The sequence below is a fragment of the Podarcis tiliguerta genome, assembly GCF_965153285.1.
Source record: "Podarcis tiliguerta genome assembly, chromosome: 10".
Lineage (NCBI taxonomy): Eukaryota > Metazoa > Chordata > Lepidosauria > Squamata > Lacertidae > Podarcis > Podarcis tiliguerta.
Window position 1 is genome coordinate 31038200 of NC_139543.1, and position 25603 is coordinate 31063802.

The 25603-nt window shown below is 42.7% G+C and overlaps 1 protein-coding gene and 1 long non-coding RNA gene across 11 annotated transcripts in view; one reads left to right on the forward strand and one right to left on the reverse strand.

Annotated features, from left to right (window-relative positions):
• Positions 1–17264, forward strand: part of LOC310658269 — a 28957-nt gene extending 11693 nt beyond the window's left edge. For 4 of the 6 annotated variants that reach the window (XR_014502155.1, XR_014502156.1, XR_014502157.1 and 1 more), the window contains 4 exons: positions 4713–4773; positions 6531–6635; positions 12908–13008; positions 17058–17264. This is a non-coding gene — a long non-coding RNA (uncharacterized lncRNA). Of the gene's footprint in view, positions 1–4712; positions 4774–6530; positions 6636–12304; positions 13350–17057 lie in introns of those variants that run through there. The other 2 variants (XR_014502159.1, XR_014502160.1) reach the window with 2 other exon arrangements.
• Positions 13172–25603, reverse strand: part of PTPRB (protein tyrosine phosphatase receptor type B) — a 74139-nt gene continuing 61707 nt past the window's right edge. For 3 of the 5 annotated variants that reach the window (XR_014502030.1, XR_014502031.1, XR_014502032.1), the window contains 7 exons: positions 24359–24493; positions 23534–23656; positions 22636–22799; positions 22140–22275; positions 17279–17399; positions 13959–14091; positions 13172–13488 (listed from right to left, as the gene is read on the reverse strand). Coding sequence is in view for 1 of the 5 variants with exons in the window: in XM_083399222.1 (XP_083255348.1) it covers positions 13466–13488; positions 17279–17399; positions 22140–22275; positions 22636–22799; positions 23534–23656; positions 24359–24493 (702 nt within the window). In the remaining 4 variants the exon portion in view is untranslated. The remainder of the gene's footprint in view (positions 13489–13958; positions 14092–17278; positions 17400–22139; positions 22276–22635; positions 22800–23533; positions 23657–24358; positions 24494–25603) is intronic. The other 2 variants (XR_014502029.1, XM_083399222.1) reach the window with 1 other exon arrangement.

A 25603-nucleotide genomic window follows, 5' to 3' on the forward strand; every position in this document is an offset into this window, starting at 1 on the left:
TGTCAACAATACCTGATTGGGGAAGGCGTTTTCTCAAACAGCATTAAGAAAAAAATGGGGGAAATCATTTCTAAAACAATTCTTTTCTGAAAAAGGTTAGTATTTAATGTACCACAGCTGGAAACATTTCAGAATGTTCATGGCCATCTCCACTATATTTTTTTTTAAGATACTGGATTTTCTGCTGTTCCTGTAATTGCTGAGCACATCCATTTTAAAGGTCAGACGAAGCCAATTATCTTGGTGTGACCTCCTGTATAAGGGGTGAGGGTAGCATTCAAATGATCCCTTCTAGCAGAGGCAATAGTAGCTTGCCTTTGGACTGCAGCATACTGAGGGGGGAGATAAAGCTGAAAATCAATTTGATAGTTTATGGACACAGTTAATTTACCATTCCACTTAGTAGTTTGCTCCCATTATGAATGATCTCAGTATTACAATACACAGCTCTTATTTCCTGCCTTGGAATTTTTCAATAATTAGAAAAACTTGTTCTGTTAATTATTTTTCTCCTCGGTTTTAAATCTCCAAGGTTCACCACAACGCTGTATAGATTTTCCTTGGTCCAATGGGAGACAATGTCGGGAATTTTCAGAGGTAAAAAGTGGGTGGGGGTGAAACACCTCCCCTCAAAAAAAGAAAAAAGAAAAAAAAAGGCACGGAGTTGCTCAGGTAAATAGTACTGAAGTAGCTGCACGTTTGACTGCAGGTCCCTCTTGTCATTGTTATGCTCTGGCTAGAAGCCTCTGGTGAATGTGAATGCCCATCTGTGGATGAAGAAGCTGGTGTCAATTCGATGCATCTCCTTAACCCACCCCACCCCTAACTTCGCAATGAAGCTCACTCATGCCCCCAGACTTGACACATAACCCCGATTGGGGGAGCAAAGGGAAATCAAAGAATGTGGTTTTCTAAGCTTGTAGATGTATGTCTACTGCGAATCAAATTTTGTCCCAAATGACATCACTTAAGCATCCAGATGTGTAAGGATTGGCACTGCCCACCATTGTGGACAGTACTTAAGCTAGGGAGACCTCTGTATAAGACAGTTTCATAGGGATTAGGAGCACTTCTTCAGTGACCTGTGTGATGCTCTTGCCATTTCCATGTGGTTAATGAGCCAAACTAGATCTGAAGTGAGAGACTTGTGCTGAAGTGGGACATTTGTGACATCATGAAGCTTCTTCTAAACCAGGCATGGCCAAACTTGGCCCTCCAGCTGTTTTGGGGCTACAACTCCCATCATCCCTGGCTAACAGGACTAGTGGTCAGGGATGATGGGAATTGTAGTCCCAAAACAGCTGGAGGGCCAAGTTTGGCCATGCCTGTTCTAAACCAACCAACCAAAGCAGCCACAGGAAGGAGGGAATAGAGTGAAACGAGAAGCAAGGCAGACAAAAGGCTTAACCTTTCCCACTGCACGTTTTTCTCAGTTTAAATTGTCCCTTCTCCCTGACGCTGCTCTGTGCCCTGCAAGGAAAACCTTAGCTTGGAGTGTGTATATTTGAGATATAAATTGCAGTGCAGGGTTGCCATATGCCCTCTTTTTCTGGGTCTGGTCTTCTTTTCCATGGGTAGAGTCGTCATAGCGACCCATAGTTAAAAGCAGAGACCAGGGAGAAGAGTCGATGGAAGAAGATTGGAAAAAATTTAAAGTATATTTACAGAAATATTGCAAAATTAATGAATGTTAGAAGAATATTGGAATGAGGTTATATGGTTTTAGCAGAAGTGTTATTAAGAATTATATAAAAATTGATTGTTAATGGGCTAAAGTGGAAAATTTAAAGTTAAACTGTGTTAAGATAAATTATAGAACAAAAATTGAGAAAGAGGGAAAGAATTTGCTGAACCAGCTAATTTGAACTAGAATACAAAAAAGGGAGGCGTGAGGAAGTCGAGGAAACAAGCATATGAAAGATAAAGAAATGAAATTTGGATGTGTTTTTAAATGCTTTAGTCTTTTTCTTGTTGTTTTTGCTGTATTGTTTTTTCTTTCTAGTTTTGATGTATTATTTGTTATTTTTTTATTGATTTTTCCTTTCTTTTTTACCCTTTTTCTTCTTTATAACTATTAAACATTTAATAAATATTATTAAAAAAAAAAAGCAGAAGTCTGCAAATGTGTCCTCTTTTTTGTTCTTCAGAATATAGCAACCCTAGAACCCAGTACTGCTTCCCGACCCAGCTGCAAGCCCTTTGATTGAAACAACGATGGGGGGCTCATTCACAGATTTTATGCGTCAAGTTTGGTTATGAGTTCCATACCTCCCTGGTAAGATTTCAAATGATCGTGTGGAAAACGGGAGGCCTATGCTGGTGCTCAGGGCCAGACCAAGACATTTTGGCACCAGAGGCGAACCACAAAATGGTACCCCCTTGGGAATCAAAGGCCATCATGGTGGGGGGAGGGGCCTGTTCTGGATCATGTCAGCTGGGTGCAGAGCCCAGTAGATCCTCAGAGGGCAGCCCCCACCTTTTCCTTCCTGGGGTAGGAGACCAGCAGTGCCTTCTACTTGCCGAGACGGGATAAATGTGCTTCAAGTTAAGTATTTTCGGGTTGCACTCCGTGGCAACCCAGAAGTAATGGAGCATGTTGCTTCTGGGTTTCGCCGTGTGGGCATGTGCAGACAGTAAAAATGATGTCACGTGCATGCGCCGAAGCAGCGAAATGCGACCCGCGCACGCACAGATGCCTGGAAGTGGGTTGCATTCACTTCAGGATGCGAACAGGGCTCCGGAACGGATCCCGTTTGCCTCCCGAGGCACCACTGTAGTGGCAGAACTGGCCTCCAAGCAGCGTGCCACAGTCGTTGCTCTCACTGAGAGCCAGTGTGGTGTAGTGGTTAAGAGCGGTGGACTTGTAATCCGGTGAACCGGGTTCGCGTCTCTGCTCCTCCACATGCAGCTGCTGGGTGACCTTGGGCCAGTCACACTTCTTTGAAGTCTCTCAGCCCCACTCACCTCACAGAGTGTTTGTTGTGGGGGAGGAAGGGAAAGGAGAATGTTAGCCGCTTTGAGACTCCTTCGGGTAGTGATAAAGCGGGATATCAAATCCAAACTCCTCCTCCTCTTCTCACTGCGGCAGTGGCAGCAGCAGCAAGCAATGCATTCCTTGGAGGCTGGATCTGCTGCCCCTGTGAAGCCTGCCGCCCAAGGTGGTTGCCTCACCTTGCCTCATGGGTGGGCCAGCCCTGCGAATGCTAAACTACACATTATGCCTGGGAATCCAGTGTTCTGAAAGGACCAGGCCAAGTGGCAACTCCACTGCCATTGACATAAGGACAGAGCTGTTGTTCTCCTCCATTAAACTGAAGAGAAATCCTTTTATATGCTCAGTCCGGATGGAGAGCTCTGTCCCTCCAGAAGTTGCTGGACTCCACTTCTGATCATCCCTGATCACTGGCTATCATAGGAGCCAACTCCTAGGGGCTGTGGCAACTTTGGCCCCTGCAATAAAATATTTGAGAGAGCTGTGCCCCTGCAAAATTGATGGGCATTGCCATTCAAATAGGGTGTGTGGACCTTGTCATTTGATCTATTATGTGGGGCAGGGCTTACCTTGGGCCCCCACAATATTCAAGTTGGCACCCTTGCTGACTTTGCTGGCAGGGGCTGATGGGAGTTGGAATTTGACAACATCTGGGGGGCCACATATGTTTCGCCCATGGGCCATGGGGTGCTTTTTCAAAGACCAACATTTCTAGTTCCTGGAATTTAGGACAGCATAAATAATAATATACCAAGTAACCAGACAGCCTTTATTCAGAAATAGCCTCACTGTGTTCAATGGGCGTTACTCCCTGGTAAATGTGTATGGGATTTGTATGAGTTTTATAGTCTAGAGCTGAAAATCTATGCAAACTTGCTTGGGAGTGAAATATACTCCCAGGTTAAGCATGTTTAGGATGGGGCTATAAATGTACAGTATTCTTTTTGCTTGCTAAAAACACAAAGGCAAGCATGCTAGAAGAAAGAAGTTAATGATCAGTTGCGACAGGGTTATTTATCTGTGACACACGAGTACAAGGAAATATAAAGGAAGGGCGTTTGATTAATTTTAAGTTCCCTGGAAATGCTTTTCTCCCCAATCAAACTTCCTGATGACCTTTTCTCTGAACAGCTTGACAAGAAAATCCATAATACAAAAAAGCAGCCAGGTAGAATGCAAAGAGCTTGCTTTAAATAAGCAATTGTTTTATTTATGAACTGTTCATAAAAATGTGCAGCACATGCCCAGAGAGTTTGGATTTGTTGATTCCAGTGTAAAAATACACTTAAGATACTTAATTTAAATCAACAATAACTGTATTACCTTTGGTTGGTAAATGGTTTGTTAGGAACACAGATGGATACAATAATGCAGCATATAAAATGTATTATATTCCCCCAGATACTTTTAAAGTCTTCAATGGTCAGAACAGAATTTATGGTTGATATATTTCAGAATAATTCCTGGACTGCTGTAAACAATTTCCCTCTATCAAATATGTGTTTGGCTGCTTGGCTTTTAGCAACACTATTTTATTTATTTACTTTGCTTTCAAATAACCCATGGAAAATTAATTACTTCTACATGCAATTGAATCTGATTTATTTTAAATTTTTTTTTTTACAATATTTCTTAAATATGAGCTTGTCAAAATCACTATCCCACCCCCCAAGGACTTTAAAAATAATCCAATGTGTTCTTTTGTTGGTGTGTTAAACAGGCACCAGCTGCAAAGTTATGGTCTTCTGCTTCTGTAGATAGTCTTTGAACATCTGTTGATGGTGAGGTGACCTATAACAAATATTATTGAACCTTAATGGGATTACTCTAGAGTACATGGTTATTTTATACAATTGTGTTGCCAGACCCTCCAAGTGTCCCTATTTTCTAGGGACAGTCCTGGATTTACAGAAGGTATCCCCATTTCTGATTTGATCCCAGAATGTCCCTCTTTTCCTTAGGGGATCCCTATTTTCAGTGGAGAAATGTTGGATGGTATGGAGTTATGCAACCCCTGGGCCAAGGAGATAAGTTAAAAGGTAAAGGACCCCGGACGGTTAAGTCCAGTCAAAGGCAACTATGGAGTTGCGGCGCTCATCTCGCTTTCAGGCCGAGGGAGCTGACATTTGTCCACAGACAGCTTTCCAGGTCATGTGGCCAGCATGAGTAACCACTTCTGGTGCAACATAACACCGTGATGGAAACCAGAGCACATGGAAACGCCGTTTACCTTCCCAGCACTTGCACTGGTGTGCCTATTAACTGCTAGGTTGGCAGAAGCTGGGACGGAGCAACGGGAGCTCACTCCGTCGTGGGGATTTGAACTGTTGACCTTCTGATCTGTAAGCCCAAGAGGCTCAGTAGTTTACACCACAGCACCACCTTCATCTCCAACTATTGGCAGCCTTATATAGGGAAGGTTTTTTAAAATGTTTGATGTTTTATTATGTTTTTATATATGTTGGAAGCCACCCAGAGTGGCTGGGGCAACCCAGTCAGATGAGCAGGGTATTATTATTATTATTATTATTAACATTATTATTATTAATAATAGAATAGGACATCCCTATTTTCATCAGAGAAGTGTTGTGATCTACAGCCTAATCTGATATTCTCTATGTCCCTCTTCCCACCCCCATCTCTGAGTTGTTGAGGGGCACATTCTCTTGGAAGTAATAAATCTATCAGGCCAAAAACTAATCTATGTTGATGGTGGGCTGGACCAATGGGCCAATGTCCAAAGTGGTCAGGGCCACCCACTTTTGTCCCTCCTTTTACCACATCTCTCCTTTTCTGACACCTCTCTTTTTCTTCTCAATCAGGAGGCTGTAAGAGGAGGAACAAATCCCTTTGGCTGAGGCCTGGCTTGTGCAGATGGCTTTTGAAATTATGCCAGAGGCTACAGCAAAGTAGGCCAAGTTTCTATGTAAATGGAACCTTTCAGCATAGTCATGGCACTCCTACTTTGCAACACTATTCCCATTGAAATCAGACAGGCACCTGCAATTTTGATATTTCGTCTCCCACTGAAAACATTTCTGATTTGCCAAGAGCTTTTAGAGGATAGATTTACTGAGTGCTTGGGCATTTGGTCTGTATTTTTTTTAATGATTTTATGATATTTTAAACTGTGGGATGGGGGTTATTGTTCTGTCGGTTATTGTGTTGTGTGTTTTTGTGTGTTTGTATTTTAAACCACCCTGTGACCCTCAGATGAAAGGTGGTATAGAAATTTAATAAATAATGATGATGATGATTTTAGTGGCAGTGCCACAATATTTTTTTAATGATCTGGCTAGTTATCAGAAATGTTTTCAGTGGGAGACGAAATATCAAAATTGCAGGTGCCTGTCTGATTTCAATGGGAATAGTGTTGCAAAGTAGGAGTGCCATGACTATGCTATTAAAAATAAAATACAATGAAATGAAATGAAAGTGCTGCAGATTGCCCATTCCTGGATTAAAAGTTGATACTATATTAGATTATTATTTGGCAGAAAACTCAAACCATTGAAGCACACACATACCTATTTTCCAGGCATTCTGGAAAACATGGAATGACAGACCCTGAGTAATAGCATCTGCAATCAAGCCATCTACAGTACCTCTGACACCAGCCCTTTGCAGGAGTTTTGTGGAGCAAGTGAGTTGCCTCCATATCTATTATTTTTTAATGATAGCAAAACAAACGAGTACAACAAGCTTACCAGACTCATTCACCAGCCGCGTAGTGCAAATTGCCAGGTGTTTGTTTAGCTGCCTCCTTTTTGCAATCTGCTTTTGGCCTCCCAGTTTGACATTTTTCTTTTATGCCTGTTGCATGTTCCTTAATGATTTAAATGGAACACAGTTTTATCCTTTGTAAACTTTTAGTCAGTTGCAGGAATAGTAGTGCTTTTACACACACACACACACACACACACACACACACACACACACTCATGCACAGACAGTACAATCCAGCCAACATTAATGATTTTTTAAGTCCCAGTGATGTCGAAGAGTTAATAATAATATGCTGAGTTTTTCTCTGCTGAAATGTAGTAAAATTGGAAGTGCCTAACTTTATCTGGATCATAGGATGAACTGAGGTTGTGGAGTCCTCGTTCTCCTCAAATCCATAGAGTTCTGGTTTTATAAACAGAAATGTTGTAGGACTAAGTTCTCAGCATGAAAAATTCATTGCCTTGGCAAAGGAAACAATGGTCTCTGCTGCAATGCTTTATTTTTTAATAAAATAGTATTAACTTTAGACTATCCTCTCTTGTTATTTTAACAATGTATTTCCTAAAAAGGGAATTTTGCATTGGCTTAAACTCCCTGCATCATGCATGCCTAATTGCTGTTTTAGGATGCAATTGTATACCGACTTGCTTGTGAATAAGCACCATTTAATTCAATGGGATTTCCTTGCATCAAATAACTACATTCATCATGTCACTTATTTATTAGATAAATATATCCTTTCTTCCCTCCAAAGAGTTTAAGGTTATTTCCATTTTTATCCACACAAGTACCCTGTGAAGTGGGTTAGGGTGAGAGATAGTGACTGGCCCAAGGTCACCAAGTGAGTGGCGACTTGAACCCATGTCTCCCCAATCCTAGTCCAATACTCAAGCTCAAACTCAATACTGGCATAACATGTACAGCTTTAGCACAGCTCATCAGAAGTTTTGGATTGCTAAGCAGGGACTGCCAAATTTGTTTCATGTTGCTTAGTTTATATTTGTTTTAGACTGTAAAGGTAAAGAGACCCCTGACTATTAGGTCCAGTCATGGCCAACTCTGGGGTTGCTTTGCTCATCTCGCTTTATTGGCTGAGGGAGCCGGTATATAGCTTCCGGGTCATGTGGCCAGCATGACTAAGCCGCTTCTGGCAAACCAGAGCAGCGCACGGAAACGCCGTTTACCTTTCCGCCGGAGCGGTACCTACTTGCACTTTGACGTGCTTTTGAACTGCTAGGTTGGCAGGAGCAGGGACTGAGCAATGGGAGCTCAGCCTGTTGCGGGGATTCAAACCGCCAACACCTTCTGATCGGCATGTCCTAGGCTCTGTGGTTTAACCCACAGCGCCACCCGTGTCCTGTTTGAGACTGTACCTACATTTAAAATGTATTAACACGACCCAAAGTTCTAAAGGGTTCTGCTTTGCACACAGTAGAACTCTAGTGATGCACACAGGTAGCCTTGCTCATTTTGATGTCATGGAATGCTCTGTGACAGCAATGAGGATGCTTGTAGGAATTATTATTATTATTATTATTATTATTATTATTTTAATTAGTTTTATTGGGTTTTTGTGTGTTATAAACAGGGGAACAGTACATCTGTTGTCTCCACTTTGAATTCAGTCTTTTTCACAGTTTGTTTACATTTGGTGAGAGACATTTTTGTCATAGACATCTTGGTGAGGGGGTAGAGAAATGCGGATACTGTTCTTTCATTCTGTTGCCTATTCTTAGTGTTGGGGTGGGTTGTGTCAGCATCACATGAGCGGGTTCTTTGAGTATTTATTTAGTTATTTATTTATTTATTATCAATATTGCGATAGGTTCCTGAGCTTGCTTGGTTGTGTTTAGTTGATTGCGGTGTGGTTTATTTGTGTGAGGGAGGTGGGCTAGGTTGTTGGGTCAGGTGAGCCATATTGATTTGTATGCTGCTGAAGGGGGAATAGGTTATTGTCTTGTTGTGTTGTGTATCTAATAAAGGGGAACCACACTGGGGTGAAGCATCTTCTGTAGCTTGTCCCCGTGCTAGTTTGAGTTTGTTGGTTAGCTTTCCCAGTAGGGCGGTTTCCCATACGCTTTGGGACCAGTGTCCTATGTTGCTTGCAGCAATTATCAGTTCACAGAATAAATTGTGCAGGATGGTTCCTGAGATCATGGAGCAGGTTTTCATCTGTGTTTAGATCATTTTGAATCAAGAGGGTGGGCTGAACCTTTCAAAACTGCATTGTTGTTATTGTTGGGTGTGAGGTTGCTAGTAATAACTCTGTTCTTCGGCAGAATTCAAGAACTAAATTATACAGTAAAAAAAAAAAAAAGGGGGGGGGAGTTCATTTGAGGGCCAATATGTACAAGGAGAGCAGCATTCCAGTTTGGTTTTGCTATAAATGGTGTCCAAAGGGAGACAAATAATTTCCAAAATATATAGCAGATAGTGGTACCAATCTTATACAAAAGCATTGTAATCTGTCAATACTTTTACTCATCTGGTTTCTGGGAACATACCAGATGTTGATTCTGCAGATAATATGGTAACAATGGGGAGCAATAGATTCATGAACCAATCACAAGTGTGGCTTCCTGAAGTGGTTGAAATGGCTGTTGGTAGAATGATGTGGTCTTATTTGTATACACAGAGTGTACAAAGGAGAAAAATGAAAACAAAGAGCAGTGGAAATGAGAAAAGGGAGTGTCATTTGTATTCTTTGGCGAATGATGTACAATCCAAAATGCTTGCTCTCGCATCATATATTACTGAATAGGATTCATTTCCTCAGCAGAAAGATGACACTTTAATAGATCTCGGAGATAATTTATATAGGGCAGTTGATGTTTCCTCAGAGTTGCTCAACACATTGTAATTGTATTACTGGTAATGAATCTCATTTTTGCCGTGATGCTGAAGAAACAGGATTGCTGATGAACGTCGAATCAATTGCCCTCAAAAGAGACACAAGGTTTTGATTATTTAAATTCACTCCCCTCCTTCCCACTGCATTGTTTTGGTAGGTAAACAGGGAAGTAAGAAGCAATGTGAATTTATAATCTCTCTGAACACACTACTTTCCATTTCACTCCCACTGGGGAAACCCAGCCAGATGGGTGGGGTATAAATAATAATAATAAAAATAAATAATAATAATAATAATAATAATAATAATAATAATAATAATAAATAATTACTATGTATGATAGCTATTGAGAAGGAGTCATGGAATGTGCTGATTTGCCAGCACCGGAACATAACGGCCACGGCAGGTGAAGGGAGGGCCACACTGGGAGGCCTTCAGTGGAATTAGATTCTATGGGATCAGAGAGGGAGATTTCTTCCTCAGCTGTTCCCTGCCATGCGTTTTGTAGCCGAAAAACACCTGGTTTGTAAAGTGCTAAAAACGAAGAAGCATCTGCTCCATCTGTCTCCTTGGTGACAAGAGGGTTGCACACTGGCTCCCAGTTTCTTTCTCCGAGCATAGACAAATGATTCTAAATTTAACTTTGATTTTCTGCTTAGCTGAGCCTGTGTCCAACCAGTTTAAACAGATACCTGCTGTTGACAACAGAGAGCCAAACAGCCAGAAGCCTGCTGAAGTCTTCCTATGAGTAGGGAGGCAATGGACAGAGGAGTGGCAGGCAGTGGCGGAGCAAGCCGATTGGGCGCCTGGGGTGGCGCGTGTGCCCTGTGCCCAGGGGCGGGGCCAGCCACCCCCGGGGGCACCGTGGGGCCTCCAAGGAGTCTGCCTGCCTCCTCCCACTCAGCCGCCCTACAGCTGAGGGGGAGGCAATGGGCAGACTGTTTGGGGCAGCACTGAGCCTGCAGGCGCCCAAGCCACAGTGTCACTCCCAGGAGAGACGCGTAGCTCGGGCGTGCTGCAGGCCCCACGGTGAGTGCCGCCCACCATTTTGTCACCCCCCTCAGTGGGGACACCCAGTGTGGGTCGCACCCACCGCACCCCCCCTGCTACGTCCCTCAAAGGTCCCCTTAAAAATAAATTCTGTGCTTCTGTTCAACAACCCCATGTTCTGGGCAAATTCACTGAGGGCTAAAAAAAATGGGTTTTATCAAGTTACTCCTCCTCCTAAATACTAGATGGATTACCAACAACCACATTGCTGTTTGAAAATATAAAAAAGTGTGCAGGGGTCTTCTGGCTGATCGTAACACTCTGTTTGATGAGTTTTTCCACATGTGATTGATCAGAACAGAAAAAAAGAATCACAAGCTTATAACAGCAGTTACTAATGAAAGCTATGAGACGACCACTTTACCGTGCAGCTAGCCAATGTGTGCTTTCAGTTGCTGTAATCTTAGGACCAGTTTGGGGGTCACATGAATCAGTCTTTACCCTCAAAAAAAATGTTTGTATGATGTGTGTAAGGGGAATTGTGTCCTATATAAAACATTCACGTCCTATTAAGGTTTCATGGGGGAGGTGCACGTCACTTTTGTTAAGCAATTTTGGCATGGCAAATGGTCTGGGAGTTGTAGTTCAGAAACGTCTGAAAAGGCACGTGACTGAATTAGAGAATGTAGGTCAGGGATGGGGAGCATTTGTTGTTGGACTGCACTTCCCAACAGTCCCAGGAAGCATGGCCAATGGTCAGTGATGATGGGAGTTGTAGTCCAACAAAACTAGGAAGGCTACAGTGTTCCTATCCCTGCTTTTGTATGGACAGAGACCCTGTGAAAGCCTGGCAGGCTACCTCTCTTCTTGCCATCTACGATTTAGTTATTTTGTTTGCTGAGTAAGTGCCATTGCCCTTAGTGGGTCTTACATTTGAGTAGGCAATGTGTAGTATTGTACCATAAACAAATATCTCTCCTAATTTGCTGCTACTTGTATTTATGTTTTCTGTATCCAGTTGTTGCTTTAAAATTTGATTTTACTGGCATTGCCTTTTGACTGTAAATGCTTTCTTTTGTACATCACCTCGGGCACCTTGTCAGAAAGGGGGCATGCAAATGAAGTAATTAGATGAAGTACAGCAAGGATTCTTTGTGTGGTATGTCCAGAAACACCACAACATTGGCTATAAATATTAATGACCTCCCTCCACCTCTTTTGGAAAGAAAACAATTTGCAATGAACAGCAAGGTTTGAAGTATTTTAAGAATGTTGCAAAATCCTGGCTATAATTCATTCTCTCTGCATATAGAGCCTTTGTCCTCCACATGTAGAGAGGATTGATGATAGTCTTTATGTCTTTATTGGGCTGAAGACTCTTTTCTATCAGATGGTCTCTCATCAAACTCAGGCTCTGTCTTCAAAACTTTTTTAATGTGCTGCACAAATATTCTAGCCTTTGCATCTAAAATACATTTGTGCTGTGTAAGTGTTTATTCACTGCATGCATTTTTCAGATCAGGCTGCATATTCATTTTATAGTGAAAATATGAAGTTAAGCGTCAACAGTGGAAACAGTTCAATCTCAACTTAGTGTCCCATTTAGCAACAATGTTCTATTTAATAGAACTCTTTAATGCCCTGCATCTGTTCCTATTGACCTAACATATTGCAACACCTTCATAAAAGTGAGCCAATTAAAGCAGCTGGCTGTTCTTAAAGTTGAGCAACTTTGTTCATTCCAGAGTGTCTCATTGGAAATTAATCTGATGCTGAAAAATAGGCAGCAGGCCTTGGGCAGAGTGTCAGAGTTGGAAGGGACCCTGAGTGTTATCTAATCCAACTCCCGGCAATGAAGGAATCTTTTAAAACAAACCTCCAAGGAAGGTTAGTACCTTTGGGTGCACTTCATCAGGTCCCAGAGATGTGAATTCATTTAAGGTAGCTAGATGTTCCATTACCACATCTTGGGCTGTAGCTCCCTCTGTGCATCGTTTATTCTGTTCTCAACAGGTTGGGCACTGCTTTTCTTTTGAGTAATGAAAGAGGTAAAGTAGGTGTTCCGCCTTCTGTCACCTAATAGTATTTATCTGTCTTCTCCATACTGTGTTAAGAGCTCATATTTGTCTTGCTTGTTTCCCCTTACTCTGTGCATTAGTACAGAGACAACCGAAACCATGAGTCATTCTCTCCAGCTGCTTCCTCCTTGTAGTTTCCCAACCTTTAGCAGGTTTTCTGGAGCACCACCTCAGTTTCCCTGTGCATCAATGAAGCTATTATCCCTAGTGCCAGGTCTTCCCCTGTCAACTATAATATGACAGTCTCTTTATTGTCTCCCTCCCCCTCAGGATTGCAGTCTTCATTATTATTTAAAACCCTGATGCCTTCAGAAGTCTAAAGAACATGACATGCGCACAGATGAATGGAAGCTGATATCACAGTTCACAAGGTATGAAATATGCATGCTTTTGCAGCTCTTGAATGATCAATAATTTTTAACCCTTAACAACCTAGCTGCAAGGAGGAGCTAGTCTAGGTGTGCTGGTTGCCCACCCATGCCTGGAAGTGTTGTGTTACACTTTTTTGCCTCATGCTTAAAAACTTGCTACTTATTCAGCAAAAGATAGTTTATAGGGAAGAATTCATTAAAATAACTTTAGCATGGAAAAATAATATTATCTGAAGCTTAATATAAACATTATAGATAAAATACATATTTACACAATAGCAAAGTACATTTATATACAACAATATCTATTATATTTAAATTATATACTTTAAAAATGTCACCAGACTAATAAATTATACACAGTATCAAACATGTCTGGCACTTCTGTAGTGCATAAAATATTTTTTTAAAAAAAACCAACAGATACAATTGCAACAAGCAGGAATCTGTTGGAGCTTTAGTGCCTTGAATAAACAGCATCTGAAATAAAAAGAATACTTAAGTTAGGAAGTGCACACAGAATGGTTTTGTTTTTGTATTTCCAGTGCCAGCCTGTAAACATGTCCTTATGAAAGTACTAGAATGATATAGATAGCTGGAGACCAGAATTGTGTCTCTGTGCAAAATAAGAAAGCGGCAACTGTGCCTTAGAACAACAAGACAGAACAGTCATATATTTTTTTCTTGACAGGACTCCTGCCTTTTTAACGCTAATAGGACATTGCCCTATAAATCTTTTAAACAAAAACAAATAACAAAACCAAGCTATATAAAAAGCAGAAATTGAGGAAAGAAAGCTCTTTTTGGCATACGAGTTCTGTGATTAGGTTAAGCCTTTCCTGCTGGATTTCTGCTTATCACACAGCTCGTAAAGGACATAAGCTCTGCAACGGGGTGGGGTGGGGAGGTAGCCATATTAGTATTCAGTATCATCTATACTACAGACTTACAGTGCAGTTCTAAACTTGTCTACTCAGATGCAAGTGCTGCATAGTTTTGTAGGACTTCCTCCCATCTGGAGTTACAGCTTTGAACTGGTTAAGCCATCATTCCTTACCCCAGGGAACTCTGGGAACTTTAGTTCTGTGGAAGGGGGAAAGGTTCTTTAAAAAAATAGTATCTTTGTCAGGGCAGCCATCTTGGTACTCCCCAGATGTTATAGACTTCAATGGTGAGGGATGATAGGAATGAGAGTCCAACAGGCCTGTTTAGTGGCTTTCACCAGTGCTGTAAATAATCTATGCTCTGGAGAGTTGGCATACACATGTGTTGAAAACAATTCTAGCAGGGAATTAACAGAAATCTTTATAATTCATACAGTAGGATCCTTTTTTTGCTGGGGGGGGGGAGCTATGGCAGTTAAATTGGCCTAAAACACCCACACATTTGTACCTATGAAACAGCAATAAGATTCAAACTGCAAACCCTCGCAAAGGAACATCCATTAATCTTGTGAAAATAAATAAATCAAAATCAGGTACAGTGGTACCTCAGGTTAAGTACAGTGGTATCTCGGATTACATATGCTTCAGGTTACAGACTCTGCTAACCCAGAAATAGTACCTTGGGTTAAGAACTTTGCTTCAGGATGAGAACAGAAATTGCGCTGTGGTGGCACGGCAGCAGCAGGAGGCCCCATTAGCTAAAGTGGTGCTTCAGGTTAAGAACGGACCTAGGGGAACGAATTAAGTACTTAACCTGAGGCACCACTGTACTTAATTCGTTCCGGAGGTCCGTACTTAACCTGAAACTGTTCTTAACCTGAAGCACCACTTTAGCTAATGGGGTCTCCTGCTGCCGCCGGGCCGCCGGAGCACAATTTCTGTTCTCATCCTGAAGCAAAGTTCTTATCCTGAAGCAATATTTCTGGGTTAGCAGAGTCTGTAACCTGAAGCGTATGTAACCCGAGGTACCACTGTATAGTTATCATGCCTACTCTCTGGAGTTTGGGACAGAACCTTCCTTCAGCCCCAGCCACCATGGCCCAGGGATGAAGAGAGTTGTGGTCTACAACATCTGGAGATATCACATTGGCTATCCTTGAACAAAATAAGAGACTTTAAAAAATTGTCAGTATGGGTAAAAATAAAATAAAAGGTTTACTGGGCATTTAGCTGCAGAATAGTCAGATACCGTATTTTTCGCCCTATAGGACGCACTGTTTCCCCTCCAAAAATGAAGGGGAAATCTGGGTGCGTCCTATGGGGCGAATGCAGGCTTTCGCTGAAGCGTGGAGAGGGAGAGGGGTCGGTGCGCACCGACCCCTCTCGCTCTCCAGGCTTCAGGAAGACATCCGCAGCCTAGGCAGCCCTGCGGGAGCTCCCGCAGGGCTGTCTAGGCTGCGGATAGCAGCCTGCTTCCTGGAGCGTCGGGCACCCTGAAAGCAGAGTGCCTGACGCTTCGGGAACACATCTGCAGCCTAGGCAGCCCTGCGGGAGGTCCCCGCAGGGCTCCCCACGCTGCGGATAGCAGCCTGCCGCCCGGCGGGTGGGGCGCCCTGAAGCAGAGCGCCCCTCGCGCCAGGCATACATCCGCAGCGTGGGGAGCCCACCAGGAGTTCCCCGCAGCGCTCCCCACGCTGCGGATAGCAGCCTGCCGCCCGGCGGGTTGGGTGCCCTGAAGCAGAGCTCCCCTCGCGCCGGGCAGACATCGGCCAGCCCCACAAGCTCGGGGGACAGCAGGGAGGCGCAGCGCCGCCACCCCGCTGTTCCTCGACCTGGTTTGGTTTCCCCCGACCTGCTTTTGGGGGGAAAATAAAGGAAATTTTTTTCCCCTTTATTTCCCCCCCAAAAAACTAGGTGCGTCCTATGGGACGAAAAATACGGTATTCTGTGACTCTACCACCACAGAACTGATTACTATACAGGACTCCACGATCAAAAATTGATAAGAAGGCTTTAGTAAATCCTCTCATTATGACTTCCTATACTGGAGCAAGATGTCAAGCTAAGAAAGTGATGGAAGGGCAAGGCAGGTTATTCTTATCAAGATCATTTGTTTGGTATAGTAAATATGTCTGGTATTTTATTAGCACAATATATTCTCCCTTCTCCAGAAAGCCTAAAACCTCAAAAGGCAGCAAAAGGGTGATGTTCTATAGCATAAAATATGGCATATGAACATATAACACATGAAGGGAAACACATTAAGCCTGTAATGGAGCCTTCAAGTACAGCCCATGAAAAGTTGAAAGAACTAGATGGTGTTTAGAGATGCCTTGAATGGCGGAGATTTCTTTCAAATAACAGAAAGGTCAAGTTGGAGGACAGTAATACCGTATTTTTCGCCCTATAGGACACACTTTCCCCCCTCCAAAAATGAAGGGGAAATGTGTGTGTGTCCTATGGGGCGAATGCAGGCTTTCGCTGAAGCCTGGAGAGCGAGAGGGGTCGGTGCGCACCGACCCCTCTCACTCTCCATGCTTCAGGAAGACATCCGCAAGTCTTGCAAGCCCGGCGTGAGGTCCTGCGGGCTCGCAAGGCTTGCGGGCAGCAGCCTGCAGCCCAAAGGCTCGGGGGACAGCGGGGAGGCGCAGCGCCGCCACCCCGCTATTCCTCGACCTGGTCTGGAGGCTGGCGGGGGGGTGGAGAAGCAAGCTTGCTTCTCCCCCCCGCCAGCCCCACAAACCCGGGGGACAGCGGGGCAAGCCGCCACCCCACGGAGGCTAGAGAGGCTGTCCCTGAAGGCAGAAGAGGGAGACGGAGCGCTCCGTCTCCCTCTTCTAGCTTGGGTGTGGCTGCGCAAACCTGGGGGAAAAATAATTCCCCCCCTTGATTTCCCCCCCCAAAAACTAGGTGCGTCATATAGGGCAAAAAATACGGTAAATCCATGAGATTTCGTTCAGAGTTCTGGGGTGTAAATTCTCAACTTTTTCAATGGGAGTAGACTGGTTTAAATAAAAATATTTAATCCTCTGTTGTGGTGGACTGCGCAATAACAGCACAAATGTAAGAAATATCAGGGAGTTGTAGGTTCAAAGATCTGCATGAACAACTGAAGAAAAACAAAATGAGGGCTAATGCTCAGCACCATCTTGCTTCTCTTCTCAGCTCATGATACCTTCTTACCCGTAAGAAGCAGATTATATGATTCTCCATCCATTGTCAGCTCTTTTAGCAGAAGTCCCAGGTTGTGTGCTGATATTCAAAATTGCAATTTTTATATTTACTGAAAGAGATGGCTGCTTTTGCTATAACTACCAGTTATATTATAATCATGTTGTTAACGTACCATAAGGTTATATTTTTTAATCTTAAAAAGAAATCCTTACCTCTGTGATACTCTGGATTCACATTTTCATATATTGGAAACAATGGGTTTTCCTGTTCACTGCGTAGCTTTCTTGCTCTTAAGACATCTCTCACACATTGATGTAAATACGCATACTGACACTACAATGAAGGAAGAGAATGTGTCAAGATGAGGAAAAAGTGTTTTTTTCAGGTCTTCCTTTCCTAGTGATAGGAGAACATATTTGTTCAGGTCATTTTGGACTTTCTGAACCAATATATGAACTGGAAAACAGCTTTCCCGGGGGAAAGCACACACACTATTTTATGAATTTTGCATTGTCATTCTCTAACCAAACCATATTGATGAGAAAGCATGCATTGGGTGCAAATTGCTTGCAAAAAATCATATAACAGATAAATCTGTGTATATTAGGAGGCATGCACACAATATTATGAATTTTCATACGGCTTCTATGAAAATTGCAAATGTGCACAGAAACTAGATAAGCTGAAATTAAGATTTGAAAAATGAGAAATTGTGAGAAATCAAAATTGACAGATCCCTCTAATCTCTTGACACCAATCAACACCTGAATCATTAAGTTGTTGGGGGGGGGGGTCGTCTGCTTCCTTCACAGCTTAGAGAGCCTTTTGCAGCTGGCTTATTAGGATGGAATTCCTCTTATCCAAGTGTTCTCTTTCCCCCATAATTTAAGGTGTTAAAGGGCCAGAATTCCTAATAATTGAATGGACTGGAGGCATTGGGTTTGGATGACATACCACCAGACTGGAATGGAATGTTAGCTGCACACCATGCACACCACATTAGATGGTTCAGAATGGTTGCTCCTGCCCTAGGCTTGACTTCTGTAATGTTACTAGATTATAGAGCATGAAGGGGGGAGGGAAGAGATTTTCCACCTGTAAGTTCTTGCCAGCCCCCAACATGCTATGAAATATTGACCTCTTTGATCCAGAAATGTACAAGTGAGGAGGGCCTAATTGGTTTAAATGAGCTGCATTGCATGACTGCACAGTACATTTTAGCCCATAGTCATGCTAGATAGATCTGAAAGGTCCGTTTCCTTGACAGACGCAGCAAGTCACCAAATCTCAACTCACAGGCAGTAAGACTGTGGAGGCCTCTTTGCCTCCTTCCTATTCTGCTTGGATCATAGTAAAGTTCAAAATGTTGAATTTTGAATGTAATGAAAGGACTCAAAACCATTCAATCATCTCCTCACTTTTATACCAGATAACTGGAATATTATTGGAAATCCCATCTAAAAATAAATTAGTTTCATTTTTCTAACTAGGAAGGAAGAATATCCCCATTAGTTAATTCCATTAATAATACTCATCATCTTAATGGTAGTAATATTTTCCAGAGTGATGCCAGCCTAGTGACTAAGGCGTTTGTTTGTTGTTGTTGTTGTTTTTGCAATGCAATCATTTTTAGTGCCTACATGGAAAATCTCCCCCACAATTATAACACAGGCTTCTCAGCTTTGCCTGTTAAAAACCTTAAGCTTGAACTTATTAGAGCATCTCATTTATTAGGAAGTACTTGGATTTTTCATTATGAGCCAAGCAACAGCACCATAGCATTTTCAGACAGTGCTAAGCACAGTCTAAGTCTCTGTATTGTAAGAGACACACAGGAATTTGTAGATGAGTGTAACCTGACAAATTAAACAGACCTAGATTCTGATACCGCTGGAACAATCCCTCTCTCATTGTGCCTGGTTGGAAGGGAGGGAGAAATTCCCACTAGCCAACCAGGAAGACTTTAAACTACGGTAATGAAGGCTTGCAGGATCCCAAACTACAACACTGAACTTTAACAATCCGCTCTCCCAGTTCTGCTACTCTTCCTGTTTAATCCTCCCCCACTCTATATTTCCAGCATAATAAAAAGACTTTCCCATCCCATTGGTCCTTCTGTTTGTTTCCTCCCCTGTTCTCTACCAGTGAGGGAGATGTACTGTAATTCTCTATTGTGGCTGATAAGTGCAAACTGTTTAATTATTATTTGCTGAGGTATAATTTTACTGTTTACTATTAGATCCTGATGGATTGCTGAATGTTGCTTTGCTTTATATGTCGTTTATTTTAAAGTTATTGTGACTTTTTATATTGGATCAGATTGTTACTATTAGGCTGGATCTAGACACATCAAAGAAGTGTTTCAGTTAAGTGTGCTGTGAACTTTGTATATGAAATCGGCTTAGCAAAAATGAAACTCCACAGTAAGCAGCTGGTGTCACAGTCTTAGAAAGCGTAAACAATGCATATAAAGCAATTTTTATTTACCAATGTAGCCAAGTCCTTAATGTTTGGTTAGATTTTTATATGTGTTGGAAGCCGCCCAGAGTTGCTGAGGCAACCCAGCCAGATGGGTGGGGTATAAATAAATTATATTATTATTATTTTATTTTACATGCAAGATGCATGTTTTCCTGGGCTTCACAGCAGCATGCATAATGCTGTGATGGTTCCAAATAGCGGCTTAATATTGCAAAGATGTCCTTCAGATATTGCAAATGGGAAGCTGGCATCAGGGTGTTTTTTGTTTTTTTTTTAAACTTGTCTTATTTTACACTGAAAATCCAGATTAAATGAGGAAAAAATATTAGCTGGTATGTTGATGCCAGCAATGGCATCTAGACAAACAAACAAACATGCATGCATGAGGAGCACCTATCCTTATCTGGAAGCACCCTGATTGCAAGCATAGCAAATGTCCTCACCACCAACAGCAGCACCAACCTCTGGGAATTGGCACTGCAGTAAAGCCACTAGTATCATAGCTTACTTTGGGTTAGCCTGTGATTGCAATACCTCTTAAGAGAGCACAGAAATGTACACATTGCTTTTCTTTGTTTTCTAGTATCTCTGGTTAAATAGCATTATGTGACTGACCTCTCTCTTTCTCTCTGTGTGTTTTAAATTAAAGAATTGTGCTCTCATCTTGTTTTATTACCCACTTGTGAACAACATGTTGGGAAGAGACGGATCTCTTTTCCCCAATACCATAATAATGAATGATGGCAAGACCTGCTTGGTAAAGAAATAGAACACACTAAAAGTTGTCTCTCCCTCTGACCTTGCAGCTTCTAAGTAATAAGCTCACAGATAAGTATCTACATCTTCAGTTATATACCGTTCTTTATCTGCCTGTTTGTCTGATGGTTTTCTAAGCACTCATACACAGAGCTCCTAAGTATGTCTCATCTTTTGAACCATTGTCTACCCCACTAAGCCTAATGCTCTGAAACACTGACCCTATTTCACCCATGGAGGGGGGAAAAAATCCCTAGTTATCTGTCTGAAGCATTTCCAGAGTGCCTGTAAATTACTGTCTATATAAATGGATAGCGAAACAGGCACTTCCCCAGAGCTGGTGAAAATTGCTTTCACTTCCCTCATTGTAAAGGACTACATTTCTTGTGAGGCTGCTGTTAGGGAGCAAGTACGTCCCCCTCGTATTTTGAAAAGTTAAGTAATTAAGCTGCAGCAGCTACTGATTGTTTTGTAGTACCAGCATTCATCTGTGCAATACAGAAGGTGTACAAAAAGGAGCGAAGAAAGGAGAAGGGGGAAAAAACCTCCTGTTGAAGTGCGGCTAGCTAGCATCATGGGAGATAAAAGGTACTTAAGGTACTGCTGTACAAGCAAAGCTTTGTTATAGGACGGGTGGCTGGATAGCCATAGAAATCCAGACGTTACATGAGAGCTCAGCACTTTTAGGAAATGATGCATGAGGTCCAAGAAGACAAAGAGGGATGAGCTAAGCCCTAGACGATACATTGGCTCACTAATCTGTGCCCTTAAGTGCAGAGTGTTTTTTATTTTTTTTAAACCACACATTTCCAGCAAGGGGATTGAGTGGGGGGATGGGACTGAATCATGACCTTAGTGTGGGAAGCAGTAGGATTTACCCAACTGCTAATTGGGAATGCCACCCCCACCAACACCCCCTGCATCAATATGCATGGCAGGGGGGACGTTCCATTTCCTTCATTGGTGTTCTAATCACAGCAGGGAACAGAGACTCTGGCCCTTGAGGAATGTTACCTGTGCCTAGCTTACCTTTGCTAGCTGACTTCCTCCCATAACTGACAAGCAGTTGCTAGCTGACCAGCAATTTATTTATTAACTTTGTATACCAGCTTTCATTTGTACACAGCATAAAAAATGCAAGATAAAACACATAAAAATGAGAACAGCTTATCTATGCTAGCTGACCACCTACCCTAGCTGATTAGCAGTTTCTAGCTGACCAGCAATTTCAGAGGTGAGGGAGAAGATGTAGAATTGAGGAAAGAAGGGCACAGGAGGAAAAGGAGCTGGAGAAACCTCACACATGGCCTAGAGCCATGGTTCCCAATGTGGGGCACACACACCACAGGGGGGCAATTTGATTTTTTAAGGGGGAGGCAATTCGAGAATGAGTTAACAGTTAATGGCCTTTTAGGCTTCCTCCATGTGAATAGGAGTTCACTTTTTGAATAATAAGAATTATACGTCACGGGGAGGGCATCAGGATTTCAAAGATGCTTAGGTGGGGCATGGCCAAAAAAAAGTTGGGAACCACTGGTCTGGAGACTTATTTCTGTTGAGAGGAAGGGGGAGGGTGGAAACAAGTAGAGTTTTGGGAGGGCTGGGGAGGGAAGGGGCTTGTGGGAAGGTAAAGTTGCAATTGCTGTTTGGTGCTGCTGCAATTGCAGCAGCAGCACCAGAACCTCACTCAAACCCAGAAGAGTGGACCAGGAAGATCAGAGAATGGGAAAAGTGTGTTGGAATTTCATACACTGGTTTGAACCAAACAACTCAATTTTTAGCGAGGACTCTCCGGTTATTGTGGTATGATAATAGTGGTATCCTAATAATGCTTACCTCTGTTTGGACCATGTGGACTCTGTGAAGCCTCAGATCATGCACAGCCCCGTAAATATCCACAGAATCTTTTGAGTCTAACTGCTGAAGAATTCGATCCAGTGCAATAAAGGTGCCTGTTCTTCCAACTCCAGCACTGAAAAAGAATACAGAAACAGTGTGTCTCCTGATTTGCTGCTCCTCTTCCTCGTCTGGCTAGAAATAGACACTGGAGGCTCAAGCTGAGCTCTCATTTGTATTCATTTCCATCATTCCCATCTTTTGTATTTTAACTGAGAAGCAGGGAAACTTCTCAGTGCCGCCCACCGGCAAAACGGTTGGAAGAATGATCTCTTGGTAGGTACACTTTGCACTTGGGGAAGACTTAAATTTCCAGTTGGCTATCAGACGTCCTACCTGTTCAATGAGTCTGGAAAGCAAATAAAGGCAAATACTTTTTGATGCTCTCTCGCCCACCCCCAACCCAGTCTTCAAAGCACTGTTGTCCTGCTAATACCTGCAGTGTACTATGGTTGGTCCTGCACGGGGTGTTCGGTTGATATAATCTCGTACAGTTCTCACAAACTGGATGAGGGACTGGGTGGTTTCTGGTACACCATGGTCTGGCCACACTGTGTAATGGAACTGACGAATGAGTCTAGAGGAATCAAGCTGCTCTTCCTATAAGGTCAATTGAAGGCGGAGGGGAAAATTAGACATAGAAAGCAGACAATATACACCACTGTGTATCTCCACTGAGTATCAGAGGGCAGGTTCTCACACTGTACAGATAAGGGAGGTGTAGGGAACCTTTGGCCCTCCAGAGGTTGCTGAACCTCAACTCCCAACAGCCCAAGCGATCATGGTCAATGGCCACAGATGAAGGCAGATGTAGTTCAGCAACATCTGGAGGGCCAAAGCTCACCCCCCCACCTGAGATAAGGGATGACACTTGGCTTTTTATTTCAATTGTAAATAGCTCTCAGTCAGACCAGGAAAAACTGAGAAGGATCTGGCAGATAGGTAGGTATATTAAGTTTATGACACAGCAGCAACCAGGCCATATTTGCCACACACTAGTCAGATCTAACAGTTCAAAGAGTTAGCTGAAAGTTGGGTGCTTCATGCTGTGAAAGTAGAATGATATCTGCATGCTTTTTCAAAACACAAACATACTCTCATGTTTCATTGTAATGTGAGAAACAACTTCCACAGAGCAGTTCTTACATGCCTACTCAGAAGTAACTTCCATTTTGTTTAGTGAGACTTACTCCCAGGTAAATAAGTATTGGATTGGGGGACTCCTAGTCTTTAACTTCTGGCCCAAGGAACCAGTTGATTATTTAATACTCAGTCTCTGCTAGTGTAACTTTATTTTTGAGGAAAGCTTGCTAAAATAGTTATATTATACTTACACTGCAAACCTTAAACTCTCTTATTGTCCATTCTGGGAGTACTGACTCAGATAGCATCTGGACTATTAAGTCTCCATAATATAAGGAGTCCTGATCAAAGGGCCAGTAATGGTCACATTTCACCTAAAGAAACAAAGAAGAGTCTGCTTTTACTATCAGAAGAATAGATTTACTTTTATGCCTATATTCCCTTTGGTAATCAATAAACAAAAATGACAAAACATAACATCAGTTGATGTGAATTCTTTATATTTAACTTTAAAAGGCCCAGCAAATTATAGACAATTATATACAATTACATGGATGGCACAAATTATGATGTATTCTCTTCTAGAAGCATAGTGCAGATTTTATCAGGATGCAAATTACAACTGTAGAATGCTAGGGTGCTTTCAGACAGAGGGTTTTTAGTGCTGCCCACTCATTATTCTCCCACAGTAAGCCACGTAACTAGCCACGCTTCAACAGGTACATCCTGCTATCTTCTGTCATGTCAATGTTCACTCATTTCTTATGGGGAAAAGAGTAGCAATTTCACATTAAAATGACAGCTGTCCTGTGCACCAATAGCATCGCTGATCCACACCCTGCCTTCCTGCTGGAAGATAATCACATTAGCACACTGTTCTGCCACTGGAGGACTAATGGCTCCAAGCCAGAAGGCTACTTGGATTAACTTCTGTAGATCTTTTCATGCATTTGTCGTGAAGCTCTTTACACGATGTGGAATGCAACATGTCCTGACCCTGGTTGGGTTATCTCAAGTGCTAGTGTGAGATATAGATACATATATGTAATCAAGAGACAGGAAAGCTATTTACTCACCCGACCCTTCTCAACACATTGGGTTACCATGACAACATTGTGAACATTCTGTTCCCATGCCATTTTCCAGAAATCATCCTTTGTGCCGGGCAGAGGTCCTTGAGTTGCGATATATTCCCTGCGAAAATTATTGCCCTGCCAATTTAGAAACCTATGATTAGTTTAGATAGTGTCGTTGTATGCAGAGGCATCTTTCTTGGATAACTGGCTTTAAAGCACAGTGCTGAAGGTTGCTTTGAGGCTTGAGAGCAGTAAGGTGATTGGAGAAGAGAAAGAGAGAATGTGTCAGTGCATTGAATCACGGGGATCAAAAGGCACTGCACTCCAAGCACCATTCTGCAAAACAATACCATCCATTCCTCACCAGCCAATTGTCCTTGCCCCCTCAAGATCAACTCACACAATGCAAAACAGAGAATGATGCAAGAGGAGAGCAGGCTTTTCTTTAAAAGATGCCTGAAGGACAAATAGCTCTAGGTAAAAAAAAAGACTAACGGTTTTAAAATTAAAAAACAACAGCAACCACTCTGGCCCAGATTATGATCAAAGCCTATCCACTGATTCTTCCCAAGGAAAATGTTAAAAGTAAAGGTAAAGGTACCCCTGACCATTAGGTCCAGTCACGGATGACTCTGGGGTTGTGTGTTCATCTCGCTCTATAGGCCGAGGGAGCTGGCATACAGCTTCCGGCTCATGTGGCCAGCAGGACTAAACCGCTTCTGGCAAACCAGAGCAGTGCACGGAGACGTCGTTTACGTTCCTGACGGAGCGGTACCTATTTATCTACTTGCACTTGATGTGCTTTCGAACTGCTAGGTGGGCAGGAGCTGGGACCGAACAATGGGAGCTCACCCCATTGTGGGGATTCGAACTGCCGACCTTCTGATCGGCAAGCCCTAGGCTCTGTAGGTTAGCCCACAGTAAATTCAGTTTACCCAACAACTTGGATCTTGTTGGGAGACATTTATTAGCTCCTCTTGTTCATGTTAACTATATTGTACTAGGCCAGCCTTTACCAACCTGCCCCCCTCTGGCTGTTTCGGATTACATTTCCCATCGACCCCAGGCAGCATCGGCAATGGCAAGGGATGATGGGAATTGTAGTACAAAGCTTCTGGGGAGCACAGGCATGGCCAAAGCTGTTCAAATCCCTCATCAGCCATCAGACTCATTAGGTGAAATTGGGCCACTTGTCCCTATCTTGCCTACCTCATAGGTTCATTATGAGAATAGAATGGGAGAAGG